The sequence below is a fragment of the Lutra lutra genome, chromosome 7 (assembly GCF_902655055.1).
Source record: "Lutra lutra chromosome 7, mLutLut1.2, whole genome shotgun sequence".
Classification (NCBI taxonomy): Eukaryota; Metazoa; Chordata; class Mammalia; order Carnivora; family Mustelidae; genus Lutra; species Lutra lutra.
Window position 1 is genome coordinate 113,567,036 of NC_062284.1, and position 19,714 is coordinate 113,586,749.

Here is a 19,714-nt window from a genome sequence, read left to right on the forward strand (position 1 = left end):
AACCAGAGGGTCAGCCACCAATAAAAGAATAGTTTCAACTGACATTTTAACGATTAGCTATCTTAACTTGTTTTTTTAAAGTAGTTTAAGATATTTTGTATCTTAAAAGCCGAAGCTAAAATAACTAATATTCTTCTGGGCTGGCTGGCTAAAATTTGGCATGCTGAGAGACAGCCACTTTTCTTGATCTGGGATTTTCTTTTTAATTACTTTCCCACATGTAAGGCTTATAAAATTCAAATCTTGGCATACATATCACACTGCCTGCTGTTAAAACCGTCCAACAGATTTATTGGCATTAGGAAAGCCAGCAAAGCATTGAAATCCAGAACACATGCATCCACCAACTCTGCCAGATGACAAGACACAGTTCCAGTGTCACAATATTATTCATAGCCCATAAATGTAAAATTAATGATCACCATTAATTTACAGAAATCTACTACCAGGAAAACTGTAAGTCCTTCACTGAAATTTCTGCAGATATTTGGGAAACTTGGCATGATTCATGGGAACAGAAGAGACAGGTTATCTCCATCCACATTTGATGTATCTGTTAGGGTAGCCATATAGATAGATCTTTTGTTTTCCCTTGAGAATGCTATCTTACAATGTAAGATCTGGTATTTGAATTGGTACATTTTTAAAAACATGAAAATTATGAAAAAAGTTTTATTTATTTATAAATGAATGTATTGGCATCAAACCTAGTTTTTCAGGTAGCTGTGGTAGAAATTTATCATGTTCAAAATGTGTAGCAAATGGTTCTGTTTCTCTATATTTGTATATATATTCTGTACCTATCTGATGATAAATGCATCTGAGTAGCTAAATTGTATTGATCAGAAATTCTGTTAGATTATTCTGTTCGAAATTACATGACTTGCTCTTGTTATAGGGCACCGAGGAACTTGAAGTACGAATTCTGGTGCAAGCTCGACCAGGCCAAGATATCAGGTAAATTCATAATGTATAGAATGTATAGCCAACTTTTGTTTCTACATGATCATGAACTCAGGAGAGCATGGCTATTGTAAACCCACAGCTCAGTCATTTAGCCATTAGTGTTCAGGACATTTAACAAGTAGCAAAATGAATTTTCTTAATTCTACATTTCATGTCTACTCTGCCTACTTTTTTGTAAACATAGTAAAGGTAAATAAAATAGTCAAAAGCAACATAAGAAGGAGTAAAGTCATGATCCTACTTAATCCGCAATTAATCCTGCTTCTAGATAATCCAGAAATCTAGCCACACCCCTAGATAATCCAGAATTTGGTATCAACACAGATAATCCCAGATTTGAGTTGTTATGCAATTAGCTGATAGCCCCTCCTCTACTGACTACCAATAGTAGTAGAATAACCTGCTCTTCCTTATATACAAAAATGAGACTACTGTCTTACCATAAGTAGTGCATAAACTTTAAATTATTTTTCTTACATTGGAATGTGTTTGCCCTAATCCCATCATTACTACATTTGCTCAAATGTCCTTATAACAAAGCTACAATTCTCACATCCCTATGGCAAGAAGCCAAGCTGAGTATACCTCTGTGGCCATAGACCTGGGCCAGCCTAAATTGTCCAAATAGAAATTATCCCTGTGACTGTAACCTCATTAGTGTTATTCTCCTCACCCCAAAGCTAACATGCTATGGACCTCTTATCATTAATGCCACTAGATATATTCATATAAATTCTTGCCTTATATCAAAGAAAGTTTGTATATGGTATTTTTTTACTGTAATTTAGTATAAAGCAATTTGTAAAATAGTTTTCAAATGTGAAATAACATATTCCTTAGCAAAAATGGAAATCTTATTTCTTTTATTTTGTGATTTAAATTTTTTATTAAAACAGCGAAGTTTTTAGAAGCTTTTTATTTTATTATTCTCTTCCTGCCTCATCTCTTGACTCTTTTCTCCTCTTAAGTGTCCTCTTTCTTTGACACTAACGTCAGTTGAGAAGATATTATTCTTATCATACTGCTTATGGTTCTGCTTTGACTTTCAGACCCATTGGCCATGACATTAAAAGAGGGGAGTGCGTTTTGGCCAAAGGAACCCATATGGGCCCCTCAGAGATTGGTCTTCTGGCAACTGTAGGTGTCACAGAGGTTGAAGTTAATAAGTTTCCAGTTGTTGCAGTCATGTCAACAGGGAATGAGGTAAGAAAAAAAAAGTGGGGGGGGGGGTAAGTTGCTAATTCAACTTTCAGGTAAAAAGTCTTTTTGATTTCTGTTCTGTGTCATAAATAGAACATTGTGGATTACAGATTTTTACCACATACATGTAACAGGGAAATAAATATACTGGCCTCAGGATAGTTCAAGTACAGAAGATAAGAAGGAGGAAGACTAGAAATTACATATTAAGAAATCTTCCCTTCCATTTATTAGAACAAAATATTATAACCAATGATCTTTACACACACTCAGTACATATAAACAAAGAATGTTGACTGCTAACTATAGATTTCAACTATGCAAATTGAGTGCTCAGTCTATTAGGAAAATGCATTCTACCTACCCTGCTGCTGAGATGATGGGCCGCCTCTGTGTGGATCAGTGAATTGGGACACAATGGTTAGCCCTTCAGCTTGCTGGAAGTTCCTTGTGATCCTTAGTCACCAGGAAGAATTTGATAATCTTTTCTCTTTTTCTGCAAGGATGGCATCTCTGGTGGCATGTTTCTCAATATGTCAAATGTCATTTCAACCCTAATTTAGGATGGGGAGTTAGTCAATTTGAATTTGAAAAATTCCTGTTCCATGTTTTGCTTATACAAGAAATCAGATGTTCTAATCAGACTGGGAATATTAAAAAATGGATCTGCTGGTAATTCAAAGCCTAAGAGCAGAATCAGAAACTATTGAGATTTTTTTTTTTTTAGGCCTTTAGACCTTACTATTTTTAAAAAGATAAACAGGATTTCTTTTTTTTTTCCTCTTTTAATCTCTAATTTTATTCTGAAACCATTTATTTGTTATCATTTTTAATTTCTTAAAGTCTTGGAAATGAACATTTTCAAAGGTCTCTGTTATCCTTATAGCTCTTTTAGAAAGGGCAAAAAAATGGGGGTAAATCGGAAGGGGAGAAGAAGCATGAGAGGCTGTGGATCCTGAGAAACAAATTGACGGTTTTGGAGGGGAGAGGGTGGGGGAGGGGTGAGCGTGGTGGTGGATATAAAGGAGGGCTCATATTTCATGGAGCACTGGGTATGGTGCATAAACAATGAATCTTGGAAAAATTAAATTAAATTAAATTTTAAAAAATAGAAAGAGCAAAAGAAAAGAATATTTGTTTTGCTAATGGAAAGATCAATCAGTATTCTAGACTTAGTATGGGTGCACTGGTCATTCTCTAAAACTATTGACTGACCCAAAACATTATTTTCAATAGATCTACATAGTGAAGATTTTAATATCCCTAGGACCAACTGACATTATGTTTGGCATCAGAAAGAAATATCTGATAAACTAGTTGACTTAATGAACTGTTCTTATTTGTGATTTATTTGTATGCTTTGTGCATTTAAGTGAGTTCATGGGGGGTTTGCGAAAGCTAAAAAGAATGAGCAAATTCATGAATAACTAACTAGTTATTAGGCAACTTTGTTTAAGCTGTATTTCTTGTATTCTTCCTAATGTTTTTGTAAGGCTGGACCATAGTCTCACTTATCCTCCAGACTACACTGGTAATATTTTTAAAGCTATCATACATTCTGTATGAAAACTGTTGGCTAGTGGTAAAGAAGAGTGATGGGATAAGACTAGAGATGATACTTACATCATGGAATCTAAGGAAGAATTCGTAGTCCCAGTTCCCTGCCTCCATAGGCTTGATTATCCTTGGATGGGCTTTCACAGATGCTATTTTCTGTGGCCTACTATATTTACCATGGTTTGACAAAGGAATAATGTTTCTAAATCTCTAAATCCACAATCTAAAATAATGTTTCTAAATCCATAATCTCTGGTTCCATATAGCTCAGCTCATTCCCTAGTTCCATCCAAGATTAGCTGTTATTATGACTCTCTGATTGTATAGTTTAGTTCAACCAATGTTTATTAGGTATCTCTATGCCAGGAATTATACTGGAAACTAGGAATAAAAAAAATGAATGAAGTATAGTATCTCTTTTGAAGGCTTGAGATCTTTGATAGAAAATAATGGGGAAAATTTATTTCTTTTCAGAGAGGCCAAAAGAAATTAACCCTTGTCTGTTAATGTGGCAAGTCTATAATTTAGTTGGTCACAGCACAAGCTCCCCTTAAGTACTAACTGATTTCCCCTGGTATGACTGGCTTTATATATGTCCACTTTTGAATCCAGCATGGTATGTCAATAGGCAGAACAGTGGCCTGAGGCAACCAAAGAATGCCATACAAGATATCTGTGTATACTGTCTTTAAAACCTGCCCAGTATTTTGTAACTACATGTGTTTATTTGGGATGGGGGAATTATTTCAAAATTGGGAGGTACAGTTGTGAACTATAACTAATGCAGAATAGTCAATGCAGACATTTGTTTCTTTCAACAAACTGTGTATGTTAACATTTAGGTAATACCATCCAATAATTACATAATTGTGGCATACATTTCCAACCTCATGCATTTGTTCAATAAACATTTATTAAGCATCTATTACATGCTGGAATGTCCATGAGGGGCTATCTTAACTAAAATCAGTTTTATAAGATGTGAATACACTCTCTCGTGAACCAGTTTATTTAGAAGGGTTTTGAACTGGAAATTCAGTGTCCAGAAAGGCTGCATCAGACTTTCATCTTCAGTGGAACTAATCCTCTTAATCGTCTACAAAGCCATCCAAGAGTTATTTTCTATTTTCTTCAAGTGACATTCACGTGCAAGGGAACAAGAATTATACTAGGAGACTAGGGGAACCATCATCTTAGAAGCATGTCCTACATAAGAATCAATATTTCTGGGGCGCCTGGGTGGCTCAGTGAGTTAAGCCGCTGCCTTCGGCTCAGGTCATGATCTCAGGGTCCTGGGATCGAGTCCCGCATCGGGTTCTCTGCTCGGCAGAGATCCTGCTTCCCTCTCTCTCTCTGCCTGCCTCTCCATCTACTTGTGATCTCTCTCTGTCAAATAAATAAATAAAATCTTTAAAAAAAAAAAAAAGAATCAATATTTCTTCTAACAGTCTTAGGCAGCTTCCAGGGTCCCTACAAGGGAAATGTGCAGATACAAGTGTCACCACATTGACAAAAGCCCAAAGATATGGCTTCCCTCTAGGTAGTCATAGTTCATGTATTTATTTTTAAGATTTTATTTATTTATTTAGTTAGTTAGTTAGTTATTTGACAGAGAGAGAGAGCAAGAGAGGGAACACAAGCAGAGGGAGTGGGAGAGAGAGAAGCAGGCTTCCCACTGAGCAGGGACCCTGCTGGATCTGGGGCTTGATCCTAGAATCCCAGGATCATGACCTGAGCCAAAGGCAGACGCTTAATGACTGAGCCACCCAGGTGCCCCTATAGTTCATTTATAGTACCTTCTAGTCCATATGCAAGTTACCAATAAGAGATTATTTTTGCCATGGGAAATGCTGCCTAATAACAAGCTGACATTTCGTCTTTATCAAATTTCCGGGGAACAGAGCTAGAAAGTGAACCGAAGCTCAAATTTGTCCTTAGAGATGGAAAAGGGTTTTGTAACCCTTTACCCTCACATAAGAGGATCCACTGTGTGTAGAAAATTAAAAAATAATAGTAAAACTTACTATAAGTCATTCTGCTTTTTATCATCACCATGCACTGGCTATTCTAAGCAAAGTCAGTGATAAAATATGCTCTGCAGGGCAAACCATTTCCACCACCCTTCCCCATTTAGTATGCTACCATACTGATGCCAGGCACTGTTCTGACTGCTCAGGATATAGCAGCAAACGAGACAAACAAATTCCCTGTTCCTACAGAATTTATATTCTAATGGAGGCAGGATAGGGGAGATAGTGAACAAAAAATACCCGTAAGTGTTATGAAGAAAAATTAAGGATAAGATGATAAAGACTAGTAGTAGAAGAGGTATATGCCAAATACTACCTGTTGAAACCTCCCTACATCACCCCTTTCATATTCTACTCTTTATAATAAAGCCAGAAGGCTGAAAACCCAATTTCCTGGACTCTTTCCAGCTGTGGTCCTGTTAGGCTTTGTCATTGGGATGCATTAAATAAATTAGAAGTAAGAGCACCTGGGTGGCTCAGTCGTTAAGCATCTGCCTTCGGCTCAGGTCATGATCCTGGGGTCCTGAGGTCCAGCCCTGCATCAGGGTCCCTGCTCAGCAGGAAGCCTGCTTCTCCCTCTCCCTCTCCCACTCCCTCTGCTTGTGTTCCCTCTCTCACTGTATCTCTCCCTCTGTCAAATAAATAAATAAAATATTTTAGAAGAAGAAGTTAGCTGTAGTATAAGCTCTTCAATCCTCAGTAAACATCACTTTCTCCCAGCAGCTTTAGGGACAGTGGTGACTTCCTGTAGTTACTGATCTTTGGAGACACACCTTTCTCCTTTTGTTTTTCCAGCCCTCCTAAAACATTTGAAACCAATTCCCTGTATTCAATCCTTTTTTTCCACTCCCCTTCATTTGAAATACCTAGAGGATTTGGTTTTCCTTTCCAGATATGACTGATAGAGTATTTTATATAAGGGTAATCAGGCCTCACTGAAGAGATAAAATTAGAGTGGAAGTCTGAAGGTATTGAGGGTGGTGCCATGTAAGGGGAACTGAGTTCCAAGCAGAGGGAACAACAGAGACAGAAAAATCCTGAGATAAGGGGTATGCTTGTCATGTTTATGACTGAAGTATAGAGGGAAAGGAGCAAAGTTAAAGGATGTGAGGTTAGGGAGACAACAGAAACAAGACCATTTTATTCTAAATAGTCAGGTTTGAGGAAGGGAAGCAAAACATGAAACATAACATGTCTTAAAATTTTAAAAATGTTTACTCTGGCTTCAGTATGGCATGGCATATATATATATATATATATGGAGAGAAAAAGGAAAAAGCAGGGAGACTAGTTAGAAAGATATGTAATGTCCAGCAAGAGATTTGGACCAGAGTAGTAGCAGCGGAAATGATGAGAAATAATCAGATCCAGGATATATTCTGAAGTTAAAGCCAATGGGGTTTACTAGTGAATTCAAAGTAGAATATAAAAGAAAGTGAGGAGTCAAGATGAACTCCAAGATTTTGACTTGATCAATTCTAAGGGAAGTTATTACTTAGGTGAGAAAGATTGGGCAGCAGAAATCAGGCTTCTGTTTTGGACATGTTAAGTTTGAAATACTTAATTAAAAATCCTAGTAGAAATATTGAGTAGGCAATTGAACATATTGTGTGGAGCACAGGAGAAAGATTAGAGCTAAAGATATACATTTGGAAATTATCAGCCTATACACAGTATTTTAAATCATGAGACTAGATAAAGTCACCTAGGCAATGCATATAAATAGAAGATAGGGGATATAAGTTTTACACTTAGGAGGCAGCTGGATCTTCCTCTTCTTTCCCCAATACTTATATTTCCCAGGTATGTTGTTTTGTTTTGTTTTATATTTCTCAGTTTTATTTTCTTATTTTGACTCTTAATGATATCATCTCTTTCCCAATCCTTGAAACTTTAAAGATTTTATTTATTTATTTGACAGAGAGAAATCACAAGTAAGCAGAGAGGCAGGCAGAGAGAGAGGAGGAAGCAGGCTCCCTGCTGAGCAGAAAGCCCGATGTGGGGCTCGGTCCTGGGATTGTGACCTGAGCCGAAGGCAGCGGCTTAACCCACTGAGCCACCCAGGCGCCCCTCAATCCTTGAAACTTTAGATGGTGACCTAATGACCTAAAGGTCTTTAAACTGGACATAAGTCAACCAGCTGCCATTAATTCAGGGAGTCAAGATTATATGCTTGCTATCTGGTTACTCAAAGTCTAAACAATAATTATTTCTTTAGTATGTGTTGGGTCTTCTAGTTTTGGGGATACTGTCTCACTTTCAGCCATATTCCATAACTCATATTTATTCATTTAATATCCTCTCTCTATCCCTCATACTCCCTTTCTATCACATACACACATGCACACACACACACACATGCAGAATTAAAGGTATTCATCTCCACTATGTATTTGCTTATTTTATTCCATCTTCTATCATTTTCTTGGCCACTGTCAAAAACAGAGGCCTATACAGACAAGTTTGAACTTCATTTATATAAAATCTCTCTAAAATCTCCATATAATACTGTTTGGGGCCTTTCACAAGCAGCTGCTATTATAAAACTGTAATACTTAACCTCACTAATAAGAGAAGGAACAGAAGGTTGAGTATCTACTATGACCAGTACCACTATGAGCTTTATGATTAAAGCAACACTATGAGGGTAGTATAATTATCCTTCATTTCAAGTAAGAGAAAATTGAAGCTCAAAAACACAACAGTTTTCCCAGTGTTACCTATTTTGTGTAAGTGATGGAGCCTCATTTCACTACTAAGTCTTCTGGCTATAATGACTTTTCTCTCACTGTGCCACAATGCTTCCCACAGGAGATTCCTTACATTTCATTTCTCTACTTTTCAGTGGCAGTCCCTGAAACCTCTCAGGTTAGGTAGTTTTTACCATTGTTACTTTCTTCTAGCTATACCATACTTCCTGTCCAGATTAAAGACCATGATTTACCACTTTAATGTTGCTCTTCTGACAGCCTCACTCCTTTAATCTGTTCCTTTGCTTACTATGCTAATAACTAAACTGATCTTCTACTTTCTCCATTTTTGCTCTCAAGCAGACAAATATTACTGAGAAAATTCAGAGAACTGTGATTACCTGGCCCACAACAAATTTCTGCCATTTAATGTCAACGTGGTACTTAAAAGTTGCTCAGTAATTCTGATGTCACTATCTTGTCAGTTTCCTAGCACATTCCCTCAGTAGATAGTTCATTCATACATTCTATATAGTCTTTATTTTTTCTTTATCTCATTTTTATTTTTTAATTTTTTTTATTTAAATTCAATTAGCCCACTATAGTACATCATTAGATTCAGATGTAGAGTTCAATGATTCGTGAGTTGTATATAACATCCAGCTCTCATCATATCACGTGCACTCCATATCACAATGCCCATCACCCAATTACCACATCCCCCCACCGACCTTCCCTCCAATAACCCTCAGTTTGTTTCCCATAGTTGAGTCTCTCATAGTTTGTATCCCTCTCTGATTTCTTTCTATTCTGTTTTCCCTCCCTTACCCTATGGCCCTCTGCACCTTTTTTTATACTCCACATATGAGTGAAGCCATATGATAATTGTCTTTCTCTGATTGACTTATTTTACTCAGCATAATACCCTCCACTTTCATCCACAACAATGTAAATGGTAAGTATTCATCCTTTCTGATGGCTGAGTAATATTCATTATACACACACACACACACACACACACACACACACAATATTTTCTTTATCCATTCATTTGTCAATGGACATCACAGCTCTTATCCACAGTTTGGCTACTGTGGACATTGGACATTGCTGCTATAAACGGTGAGGTGCAGGTACCCCTTCAGATCACTGCATTTGTCTCCTTGGGGTAAATACCTAGTAATGCAGTTGCTGGGTCGTAGGGTATTTTTAACTTTTTCAGGAACCTCCATACTGTTTTCCAGAGTGGCTGCACTAGTTTGCATTCCCATCAGCAGTGTAAGAGGGTTCGCCTTCATCTGCATTCTCGCCAACATTTGTTGTCTCCTGACTCGTTAATTTTAGCCATTCTGACTGGTATGAGGTGGTGTCTCATTGTGGTTTAGATTTGCATTTCCCTGATGCTGAGTGATATTCAGCATTTTTTCTTGTGTCTGTTGGCCATTTGGATGTCTTCTTTGCAGAAATGTCTGTTCATGTCTTCTGCCCATTTCTTGACTGGATTTTTTGTCTTTTGAGGGGTTGAGTTTGATAAGTTCTTTATAGATCTTTGATCTATATCCAAGATATGTCATTTGCAAATATCTTTTCCCATTCCATAGGTTGCCTTTTAGTTTTATTGACTGTTTCCTTTGCTATGCAAGAGCTTTTTATCCTGATGAAGTCCCAGTAGTTCATTTTTGCTTTTGTTTCCCTTGCCTTTGGAGATGTGTCTAGCAAAAAGTTGCCGTGGCCAAGGTCAAAGGCCAGTATTCTCCTCGTAGAATTTGATGGATTCCTGTTTCACATTTAGGTCTTTTATCCACTCTGAGTCTATTTTTGTGTATGGTATAAGAAAATGGTTCAGTTTCATTCTTCTGCATGTGGCTGTCCAATTTTCCCAACACCATTTGCTGAAGAAACTGTCCTTTTTCCATTGGATATTCTTTCCTGCTTTATCAAAGATTAGTTGACCATAGAGTTGAGGGTCCACTTCTGGGTTCTCTATTCTATTCTCTTGATCTATGGGTCTGTTTTTGTGCCCATATCATTCTGTCTTAATGATTATAGCTTTTTTTTTTTTTAATGTTATGTTGTTTGAAATTCGGCATTTTGATGCCACTAGCTTTGGTTTTCTTTTTCAATATTCCTCTGACTATTCAGGGTCTTTTCTGGCTCCATACAAATTTTAAGATTATTTGTTCCAGCTCTTTGAAAAATGTCCATGGTATTTTGATAGGGATTGCATTGAATGTGTAGATTGCTCTGGGTAGCGTAGACATTTTAACAATATTTATTCTTTCAATCCATGAGCATAAGTCATTCAGACTTATTTCTATGCTTATGTAAATACATATTTGTAAAAATGGGACAGTGCTATAATACTATTATGTTCTTTTTTTACTTGAACAGCATATCACAAATATCTTGCAATGACAGTAAGACTATTATATGGGTGTCTCATAATTAATTTAGTCAATTCCCTATTATTAGGTAAGTAGTTTGTTTGCCATTTTTCACCACTGAAATAGACAATGCTGTGATGAACATCCATATTTATTTGCAACTACTAAAAAAATCTACAAGAGATACACTCAAAAGTAATACAGGTGTGGGGCACCTTAGTGGCTCAGTCAGTTAAGCAGCTGGCTCTTGATTTTTGGCTTGAGCCATGGTATTGAACCATGTCCAGCTCACAGTCAGTGAGGAGCTTGCTTTAAGATTCCCTCTCTACCTCTGCCCCTCCCCCATCACCCACACACCTGCACATGTGCATGTTCTGTCTCTCCAAACTAAATAAATAAATAAATCTAGCTTTAAACACAATAATAATAATACAGGTGAATCAAAGTGGAATTCTAAAAAATATTTAAGTACTCCAGAGGAAGGGAAAAGAAAAAGAAAAAAGAAATAACAAGAAAAGAACAACAACAAAAAAAAACCCAAATATAAAATGGCAGATGTAAGCCCTGACATATCAATAATTACATTAAATATAAGTGGTCTATTTTCTTTGTAATACCCAAAACTGGAGACAGCAGTAGAAAGACATGAACTGTTGCTATATGCAGCAACCTGGATGGATCTCAATGGTATTATGCTGAGTGGGGAGGAAAAAATCCTAAAAGGTTACACACTATATGATTCCTTTTATATAACATTCCTGAAATGACAAAATTATGAAGATGAGAAATATATTAGTGCTTGCCATTTAGAGATGGAGAGGAGGGAGAATGTGACTGACTATAATGGGACAGCATGGGGGATAGATCTTTAAGTTCTGTGTCTTGATGTAAGGTGGCAGGTTAACACAAATCCACATATGTGGTAAGGTGGCAAAGAAGTATACATATACCTTATACCAATGTCATTTCCTGATTTTAATATTATTCTATAGTTACATAAAATGTAACCATTGGGGAAACTGGGTGAAGAGTACAGGGGACCTCTCTGTACTATTTGTATAATTTTCTGTGAATATATAATTACAGTTCTGAATGAGCTGATACTAAAACAATTTTTCTTTACAGATTTATGTATTGGTGCAGCTGGGTGGCTCAGTTAAGTGTCTGACTCTTAATTTTGGCTCAGGTTGTGATCTCAGAAATTTTTAATTTTTTGGGGTGCCTGGGTAGCTCAGTGGATTAAAGCCTCTGCCTTTGGCTCGGGTCATGATCCCAGGGTCCTGGGATTGAGCCCTGCATTGGGCTCTCTGCTCAGCAGGGAGCCTGCTTCTCTCTCTCTCTGCCTACCTCTCTGCCTACTTGTGATCTCTGTCTATCATATAAGTAAATAAAATCTTTAAAAAAAATTTTTTAATCTTTAACATTTTTATTTAAACTTCATTTTGAATCTTGGCATAACAATAAAAATGCTAATTGGCATTGAATATTCATTATTGTATTCCCCTTTGTTCTCAACGTGCTTTTGGGTGAATAAATGTGGTCGTGTCATATGTACTCCAAAATGACCACTGGAATTCCAAATTGTTCTTGATGAATTTGTGCTATTTATTTATTTATTTATTTATTTATTTTTAAGTAGGCTCCACACCAATATAGAGCCTAGTGTGGGGTTCAAACTCATGACTGTGAGACTAAGATCTGATCCAGCCACCCAGGCACCCCGAATTTATACTTTTTAGAAAGATAAATGCAAGAAAAATAAAACAAGCCAGAGTTATTCCAGGAGGTGGCACAAGTTTATTACTAGATGAGCCCATGAATTCATTAGCTGAGGTCAGTCAAAAGGGAAAATATTGTTTACGTATTATGTCTTAAGTCCTTAGCACTAAAGTTGAATCCCTAACAGCTGACCCTAAAAATCAGTGGGAAGGGTAGAGAACATATCACTTCCAAAGCCAGTTTCTCAAACATACAAAGAAGTTTTTACTTCTACACAGTAATGTAGCCAAATAAATTACACCTTTTTTTGCTGACAAATAAGATTAGTATTAAATCAATGCTTTAGCACCTACACAAGGAAAACAAAAATTTATACAAATTGGATCAGATAACCAGAAAGTCCTCAGAACCTTATTCGTACAACAAACAAAAGTAATATCAGCTAGCTTTGGAAGCTCAACAAAAAAGGATTAGGCCTTAAGCAAGTGCTAGACTTACCATCATAGACAAAGAATCTCCAGAGCAAAGAGACTCAAGAGACCTCCCTGAAATGCAATATAACCAATACGGGAATACTGGTAGAAAGTGGTCTTGCCTAAGTCTTGGTAGGATCTACATGACTATGAAAGTCTTAATACTAGTGAGTTCCTGCTAGAGAGTTGGATAGGACAGTCATGCATCAGATAAACAATGCCCTAGATCCCTATTTCTCAAAATTGTTCCATAGAACACTGATTCTTCAAGCTAAGGGGTGATTTTTTTTTTTTAAAGTGGGTTCTATGTTCAAATTATTTTGGAAAATGTTGATTTTATTAAACAAGTTTATTTGCTGAAAAAAAAGTGAGGGAGGGAGAGAGGAAGGAAGGAAGGAGAAAGAAAGGAAGGAAGGAAGGAAGGAAGGAAGGAAGGAAGGAAGGAAGGGAAGAAGGGACGGTTCTTAATACAATGACCACCAGGGAAACCTGTTGATCATACAAAGTGGTGTATATCACCATTTTTGAGCAAGGGAGATTATCACTGTAGCACAGTCCCAATAGTGTCCCAGAAGGAGGAAATTACAGAAGGACATTTACAGGAGTTTGAGAACTGAGTTTGGTCATGAGAATGAGGCCGGGGATGGGGGGGTGTTAAGATAGGTAATAAGTAAGGTCTAGGTAGAGACTGATCAGATTTGTAAAATAGGTAAGTTGCTGAAACAGTCTTATCTTTGGAGCACATGAGTCCATGTGGTGTTATAATGGTCTGTTTGTGCATGGTCTTGGAGCATATAAGTCTAAACAAGTTTGTGTTAAAACAGTTTGACTTAACATGGTTGCTTAAGTTACATATCATGGTTTGGTACAGTTTATCTATTATGCAAATAATGGTACAGTTTTGCAAATAGATGTTTCTGTTTTATTTCTCAGAAAGACTTTGTAGTGTAGGCATGATAGCCAATTACAAGGATTTGAAAACATTCAAACATATTGAATGGGGGGGCTTGGTAAGAGTGTGACTAAAAACATAGATTCAAGGAGGAGATATATTAAGATGTTCTTATGGATTGTAATCTTTGGGAAGATAGTGGAAAGGGAAATAAAGGGAAATAAAAAGAGTCAAATGTTTAATGTGTGAAAGCTGGGAAGACAGTGGTACCATTGATAAGAACAAAAACAAGAAATTGAAATTTAATATATGGTAGACAAGAAAGTAATAAGGTATGGAGATAATGGGTTATGTGTTTTGTTTTTGTTTTTGTTTTTTTTATTTTGTATTTTTCTTTCTTTTGTATTTTAACTGTGACAAGTTCCAGGCATGGTTCCAAAGATGACCAGAAGTATAGGATACCAGAAAACAAGATTAAGTTTTAAAAGGAAATACTATGAATTTATTCTATATTTGGATTTATACTTCCATTCAGTTGTTTGTTTTCTTTGAAAATACTTAAAATACACTGTAAATCCCGCACCCTCATTTAACCAGGTATTATATCATTATGTCAATTTTATAGTTAAGTAACTAGTACTCCAATAATCTTTAATTGTTCTGTTATTTCTGGAACTGTTTGCAGCAAAAACAGAAAGGAATGTGAATGGCAAAAAAAAACACTCTAATAACCAGGACTTTTATTTTGTTGGTGGTCAGTACCCTTCTGTGAAAACAAAAAATTATATAACCACACAGTTTTCTTTCTGAAGCAACTTGTCTAATTAATGGAGTTAAAGAGCTGTAAGCCTTCACCTTTATAAAATTATAATGACTTCAATAACTGTGTGTTAATTAAGATCAGAAAATTAATCTATATTAGCACTGCAGTAGCAATTTTCTAAGCTCTGTTAGTGACTAAGGATGAAAGTGGGTTGCAATGTCACCTGGCATCTGATTAAGTTAAATTAATGCAGTATTTGAAGGGAAGACTCCCAGGTGACACTGAATAAGATGATTAAAGTTTTTCCTCTAGCTATTTTAAGGGGACAGCTGGTTGCAAAGCTACTACTTTTCCAGCATAAAGCCAAAGGTCCTGCCACATGGTATCACCACTGAGTCAGAAGGAAGATTGAAGGGGCTAGAGGTTATTGTTTGGGAAAACTGAGATATGAAGCCCTGAGAATTGGTCATATTAACAGCCTAAGTATCTGTGCATGCTTGTCTTCAACCTCCTAAGATAATAGTACAGATTTCCTCACTTCCAAGATGTACTTTTTTTTCATTTTGTATTTCTGAAATCAAAGTCCATCTTGAAATTGATGTATAAATTAAAGTTGTATGTTGGTGTGTCTGCATGTGTTGTGTTAAGGACCCCTACTCATAAGTATTTTATAACCTAATCTAAATCTATGTTCACACTATAGACTAATTCTTTCTGTACTATCATCTAGAAATATATGAGAACGATTGGGGTAAAATGTGCTATTTAGAAGAGAATCATATTTATTATATATTTACCCATATTAATTAAGTGTTCATTACCTCAATCAATCCTAACAACTACTATTCAAGGTAGTTATTAGTATTATATGTTATAATTGAGAACATTAGGCATAATGTGTTTGGGTAACTTGAATTTCAATCTTGTCTGAATCCTAAGCTCTTCCTACTGTACCTCACTGCCTCACTGAAACAATCTAACATAGAGTAAGCTTCTAATAATTTTTTTTTCATAGACATATAATGCTGGATATTAAATCTCTAAAGAATGACTCAATTCAGAGTTATGGAATAATTGTGCATATGTCTAGTTAAGTATTACTTGTTTAAATTTGCTAATAAAGAGACAAGATACCTATCTCCCTCTCCTTCAAATAAGTTTAAATTCTTTGGTAGTGTTGATCTCACTTCAGAAGAGATCCAAAAGCTTGAAACAAAATAATAACAATCATTCTCTTCATACTTGAGAATATCATGTCACACAGTCTCTACCTCAGATGTTATCAGTGAAAGACAAACTGGAAAATAATATTGGGAGGGAAAAAGGAAGTTGTTTTATTTGGTTTACCCTGGTGAGCAACCACTGAGAAGGCCAATCTCTACAGAGCACTATTGTCAAACTGTAGCCAAAGCAGGTGTGATATTTGGCCTGATGTTTAGTCACCATTTAAATTTCTGCATGCTTTTTAATTCTGGAAGAATGTTTTTTTCAATCTCCTATACTCTCAATATTTATTCGGAGATCCCTTGGGCATGTATTTTCTATGTGCCAGATACTGTAATAGGTGTTAGAGAAGGTAAACTCTACTTACTAGATCTATTTCTTTTCCTTTAACCATAGACAACATTATCCTAAGAGAATAATTTGTGGTGGTTTTTTTGGCTTTGTAGCTGCTAAATCCCGAAGATGACCTTTTACCAGGAAAGATTCGAGACAGCAATCGTTCAACCCTCTTAGCAACAATTCAGGAACATGGTTACCCCACAATCAACTTGGGAATTGTGGGAGACAAGTAAGTACTGGGTTTTATTTGGAAGTTATTGTTGTACATATTCGAAGTTTGGGAGTACTAACTAGGTGGGATTGTTGCTAAAGAGACAGAAATTTAATACCATAATTTTCACTAATCTCATTCTTCAAAAGCCAAAGAATAATGACCGTGTTTATGTCCTTTTGGGACAGACATCATCCCGGAATGTCTATTACATAGGATATTTTTACTCTCCTATGGGTATGTTAAGTTTCCAAGGATCTTTTTTGATAGCATTGGCTTTATTTTGATGGAATTAATAGTGATGATATTATTCCTATTCACATTCACTTGTTTCAAGAAAGGCAGGAAAGACATGAGTAAGAAGATAAAAAATGTTAAAATTCACACTAACTGGGGCGCCTGGGTGGCTCAGTGGGTTAAGCTGCTGCCTTCGGCTCAGGTCATGATCTCAGAGTCCTCGGATCGAGCCCCGCATCGGGCTCTCTGCTCAGCGGGGAGCCTGCTTCCTCCTTTCTCTCTGCCTGCCTCTCTGCAAGCCTGCTTGTGATCTCTCTGTCAAATAAATAAATAAAATCTTTAAAAAAAAAAAATTCACGCTAACTGCTCCTCTGAAGTTGATTTCTAGGACTTTTATATTGATTTTTTGGTATCTTATGTAACTCAGGCTTCTCTAGCCTTCACCCACTTGTAAGTACAAACGGAGGCACATTGACTAGAATTGCCCATCTCTAAGAGTATATTGCCCCATATCCTAAATTAACTCAACCCTCTGCTAAATTCCTCAAGGATTTCTATGAACTTCCAACAGATTTTCACATGTGATCAAGAGCAAGTCTGCTCTTTCTGAGCATCCCACTACCATGTAACACTGCTACTCAGCCCTCTCTCACCAGGATTTCCAGTTCACAAGAGACAGGCCTGCTTTTAGTAATACTCAGACATCCAGCCTGGTGGAGACAGAGCTGGGAGACAAATCTGAGTAACAGACAGCATGATGTATCTGTCCCGCATAATTGCCCCTTTCCTTTATCACCACCTTGTAACTGATTAAAGCTCATTATGTCTGGATCCTTCTTCCCTAGGCCAAGGTAGGAATTTCCCAGCAAATGTGCTTTTGAAGTGACTCTGCCTTATCAGTTTACAAGGTTTGCTCTACACCTGTATCCCAGTTTAAGCTCAACCTGGGCACAACATAATTCAAACCTTGGACACAGCATCCTACCAATAACATATAAGGGAGTAGCTTTTATGTCCTTTCACTTTTTAAAGTTCCCTTCTTTCTTCCTTGTTTTTTTCTTTCTCTGAGGATATTGGAATAGAAGCTGTTAGACAGACTTTCAAACGTCATTGTTTTTAAAATCTTCACCATTTGTATTTACTTGGATGCTTAGTTCTAGAGAAGCCCATAGCTAAGTAGCCAGCCAACTTAGGACCCACGCTGGTGAAGACAGTGTCACAGGCTACTTAGTATCACCCTGACCGAGGCTCCCTAGCCCTTGGAAGGCATTAAAAAGAACCCACTGGAAAAAAAGGTAGGAGGTAATTATTTGAATTTGGGTCTAACCAATAACCTGTACTTTCATATAAACCTAAAAGTTATCCTGATGTAGATAAACCTTTAAAGAGGAAAAAATTAACTTCCCAAAGAAGATAAGAGGAACCCAAGAGTTCCAAAAGCACAGAGCAGGTCCTGAAACTCTAGAGAACAACTTACCAGATCGTGTAGGATTTTTTTCCCACCCACAACTGGCTCTGGCCCTGCCTTCAAGTGAGTTAATGAGCTCTAAGGAATATTAAGGAAGGTAAAAGGAGCTTGTTGTTTGTGTTTGTTTTTCTTTTTTACTTTAAGCTGTTCTGGACTATAATTCCACTCCTCCTATAAGTCCACTCATTCTATTTTTGTATTTTTGTATAAAAAAATCCTTACTTGATATATTATATATGCTGCCAGTACACCATTTAAAGCCTCTTATGTTGATATGCTAATATTTGTCTGTTGATTTTTGGTAGACATTTACTAATAATTAATATTGATATTACATATAACTCCAGAATGTACCTTGAAAACAGCATATAAAGAACAATAAAACGATAAGCAAGATATAGGCAATTCTGAGAATATGCAAATCTCTAGTATATATCCTTTTCTCAGATGGAAATATCTTCCATAAAACTGAGAACAATTTTTAACAACAATGCAAACCTAGACTTTCTCAGTCTTACAGTGCTGTGTGGAGAGGCCCAGAGTAAAGGGTTAGAATACAGAGATGGAATGTGGGTGGAAAGAATTTATAACTGTTCTAATGGAAATCTATGCTGGGAGTTTAGCAAAGGAAATAAGGTACATTTAATCTGCAGCCTGTTGATACTCTGTGAATGTTGCCTCCCTCTTCATTCTTCTCGTTCCTACGCAGCCTTTTGCTAATGAAAGTAAATGTTATACAGAAGCCTGTCTGTGAAGCTCTCCAGGGCAAGAGGGTCATGGGAGAAACTACACCTTGTGTAAAGCATGGAGAGAAATAGCTCAAGAATGTCAGTAAGCCAGAACCCCTGCTCAGCTATGACAGATAAGAATAGGGAGTAAGAGCCCTATTCTTGTATTTAAAAACAGATTGGTGTCTGGTTTTTAAATTCTGTGATTCTACTTCTCAGCTCTTATCATCAACCATGATTAACATTAATGATAAATGTTAAAATTGAAGATAAAATTTAAGACTCTGTAACTTATTTGGATAAAATTGGGCTAAATTTTGCCTTTGTTTATGTACATTTTATTTAAAAAGAGAGTATAGTGAAGATTACCAGAAGGGTGCTTCAAATACTTGAGAGTTAATAACAGTATTCGAAAAGCATTCACTTACAGATATTTTGTGTATATTAAAATATATTCTGTAAGACAGTTTCTCACAGCACGTGGGACACAATACTCTTGCTGTTCCTGTAGTTTTTTTAAAAAAGACAAATTTTGAAACCCAGAGATGTTAAGAGAACTTGCCCAGCATTATACAAGTTAGTGGCAGAAGTGAAAATGGAAGCTAAGTCTTGAAATTAACAATCTATAATTTTTTTGCTATCATTATGAAGACAAGATAATAACTATAAATATGTCAGAAGAGAATCATCACTATGTGCTAGAATGGTCAGAGTTTTATAAAGGTGCAATGTTAGTTAAAACATGAAGGATGAATAGAATTTGTCTAGTTAGAAAAAGAGAGTCTGTTGATCAAGTAGGAAACATGGAATGAACAAAAAATAGAGGAATAGAA

General features: G+C 36.4%; 1 protein-coding gene across 5 annotated transcripts in view; it reads left to right on the plus strand.

Moving 5' to 3' along the window:
• The window catches only part of GPHN (gephyrin), a 653,508-nt gene that overhangs the window by 586,710 nt on the left and 47,084 nt on the right, over nucleotides 1-19,714 (plus strand). For all 5 annotated transcript variants that reach the window (XM_047739307.1, XM_047739308.1, XM_047739309.1 and 2 more), the window contains 3 exons: nucleotides 899-957; nucleotides 2,016-2,169; nucleotides 16,345-16,466. In XM_047739307.1, coding sequence (XP_047595263.1) covers nucleotides 899-957; nucleotides 2,016-2,169; nucleotides 16,345-16,466 — 335 coding nt within the window. The remainder of the gene's footprint in view (nucleotides 1-898; nucleotides 958-2,015; nucleotides 2,170-16,344; nucleotides 16,467-19,714) is intronic.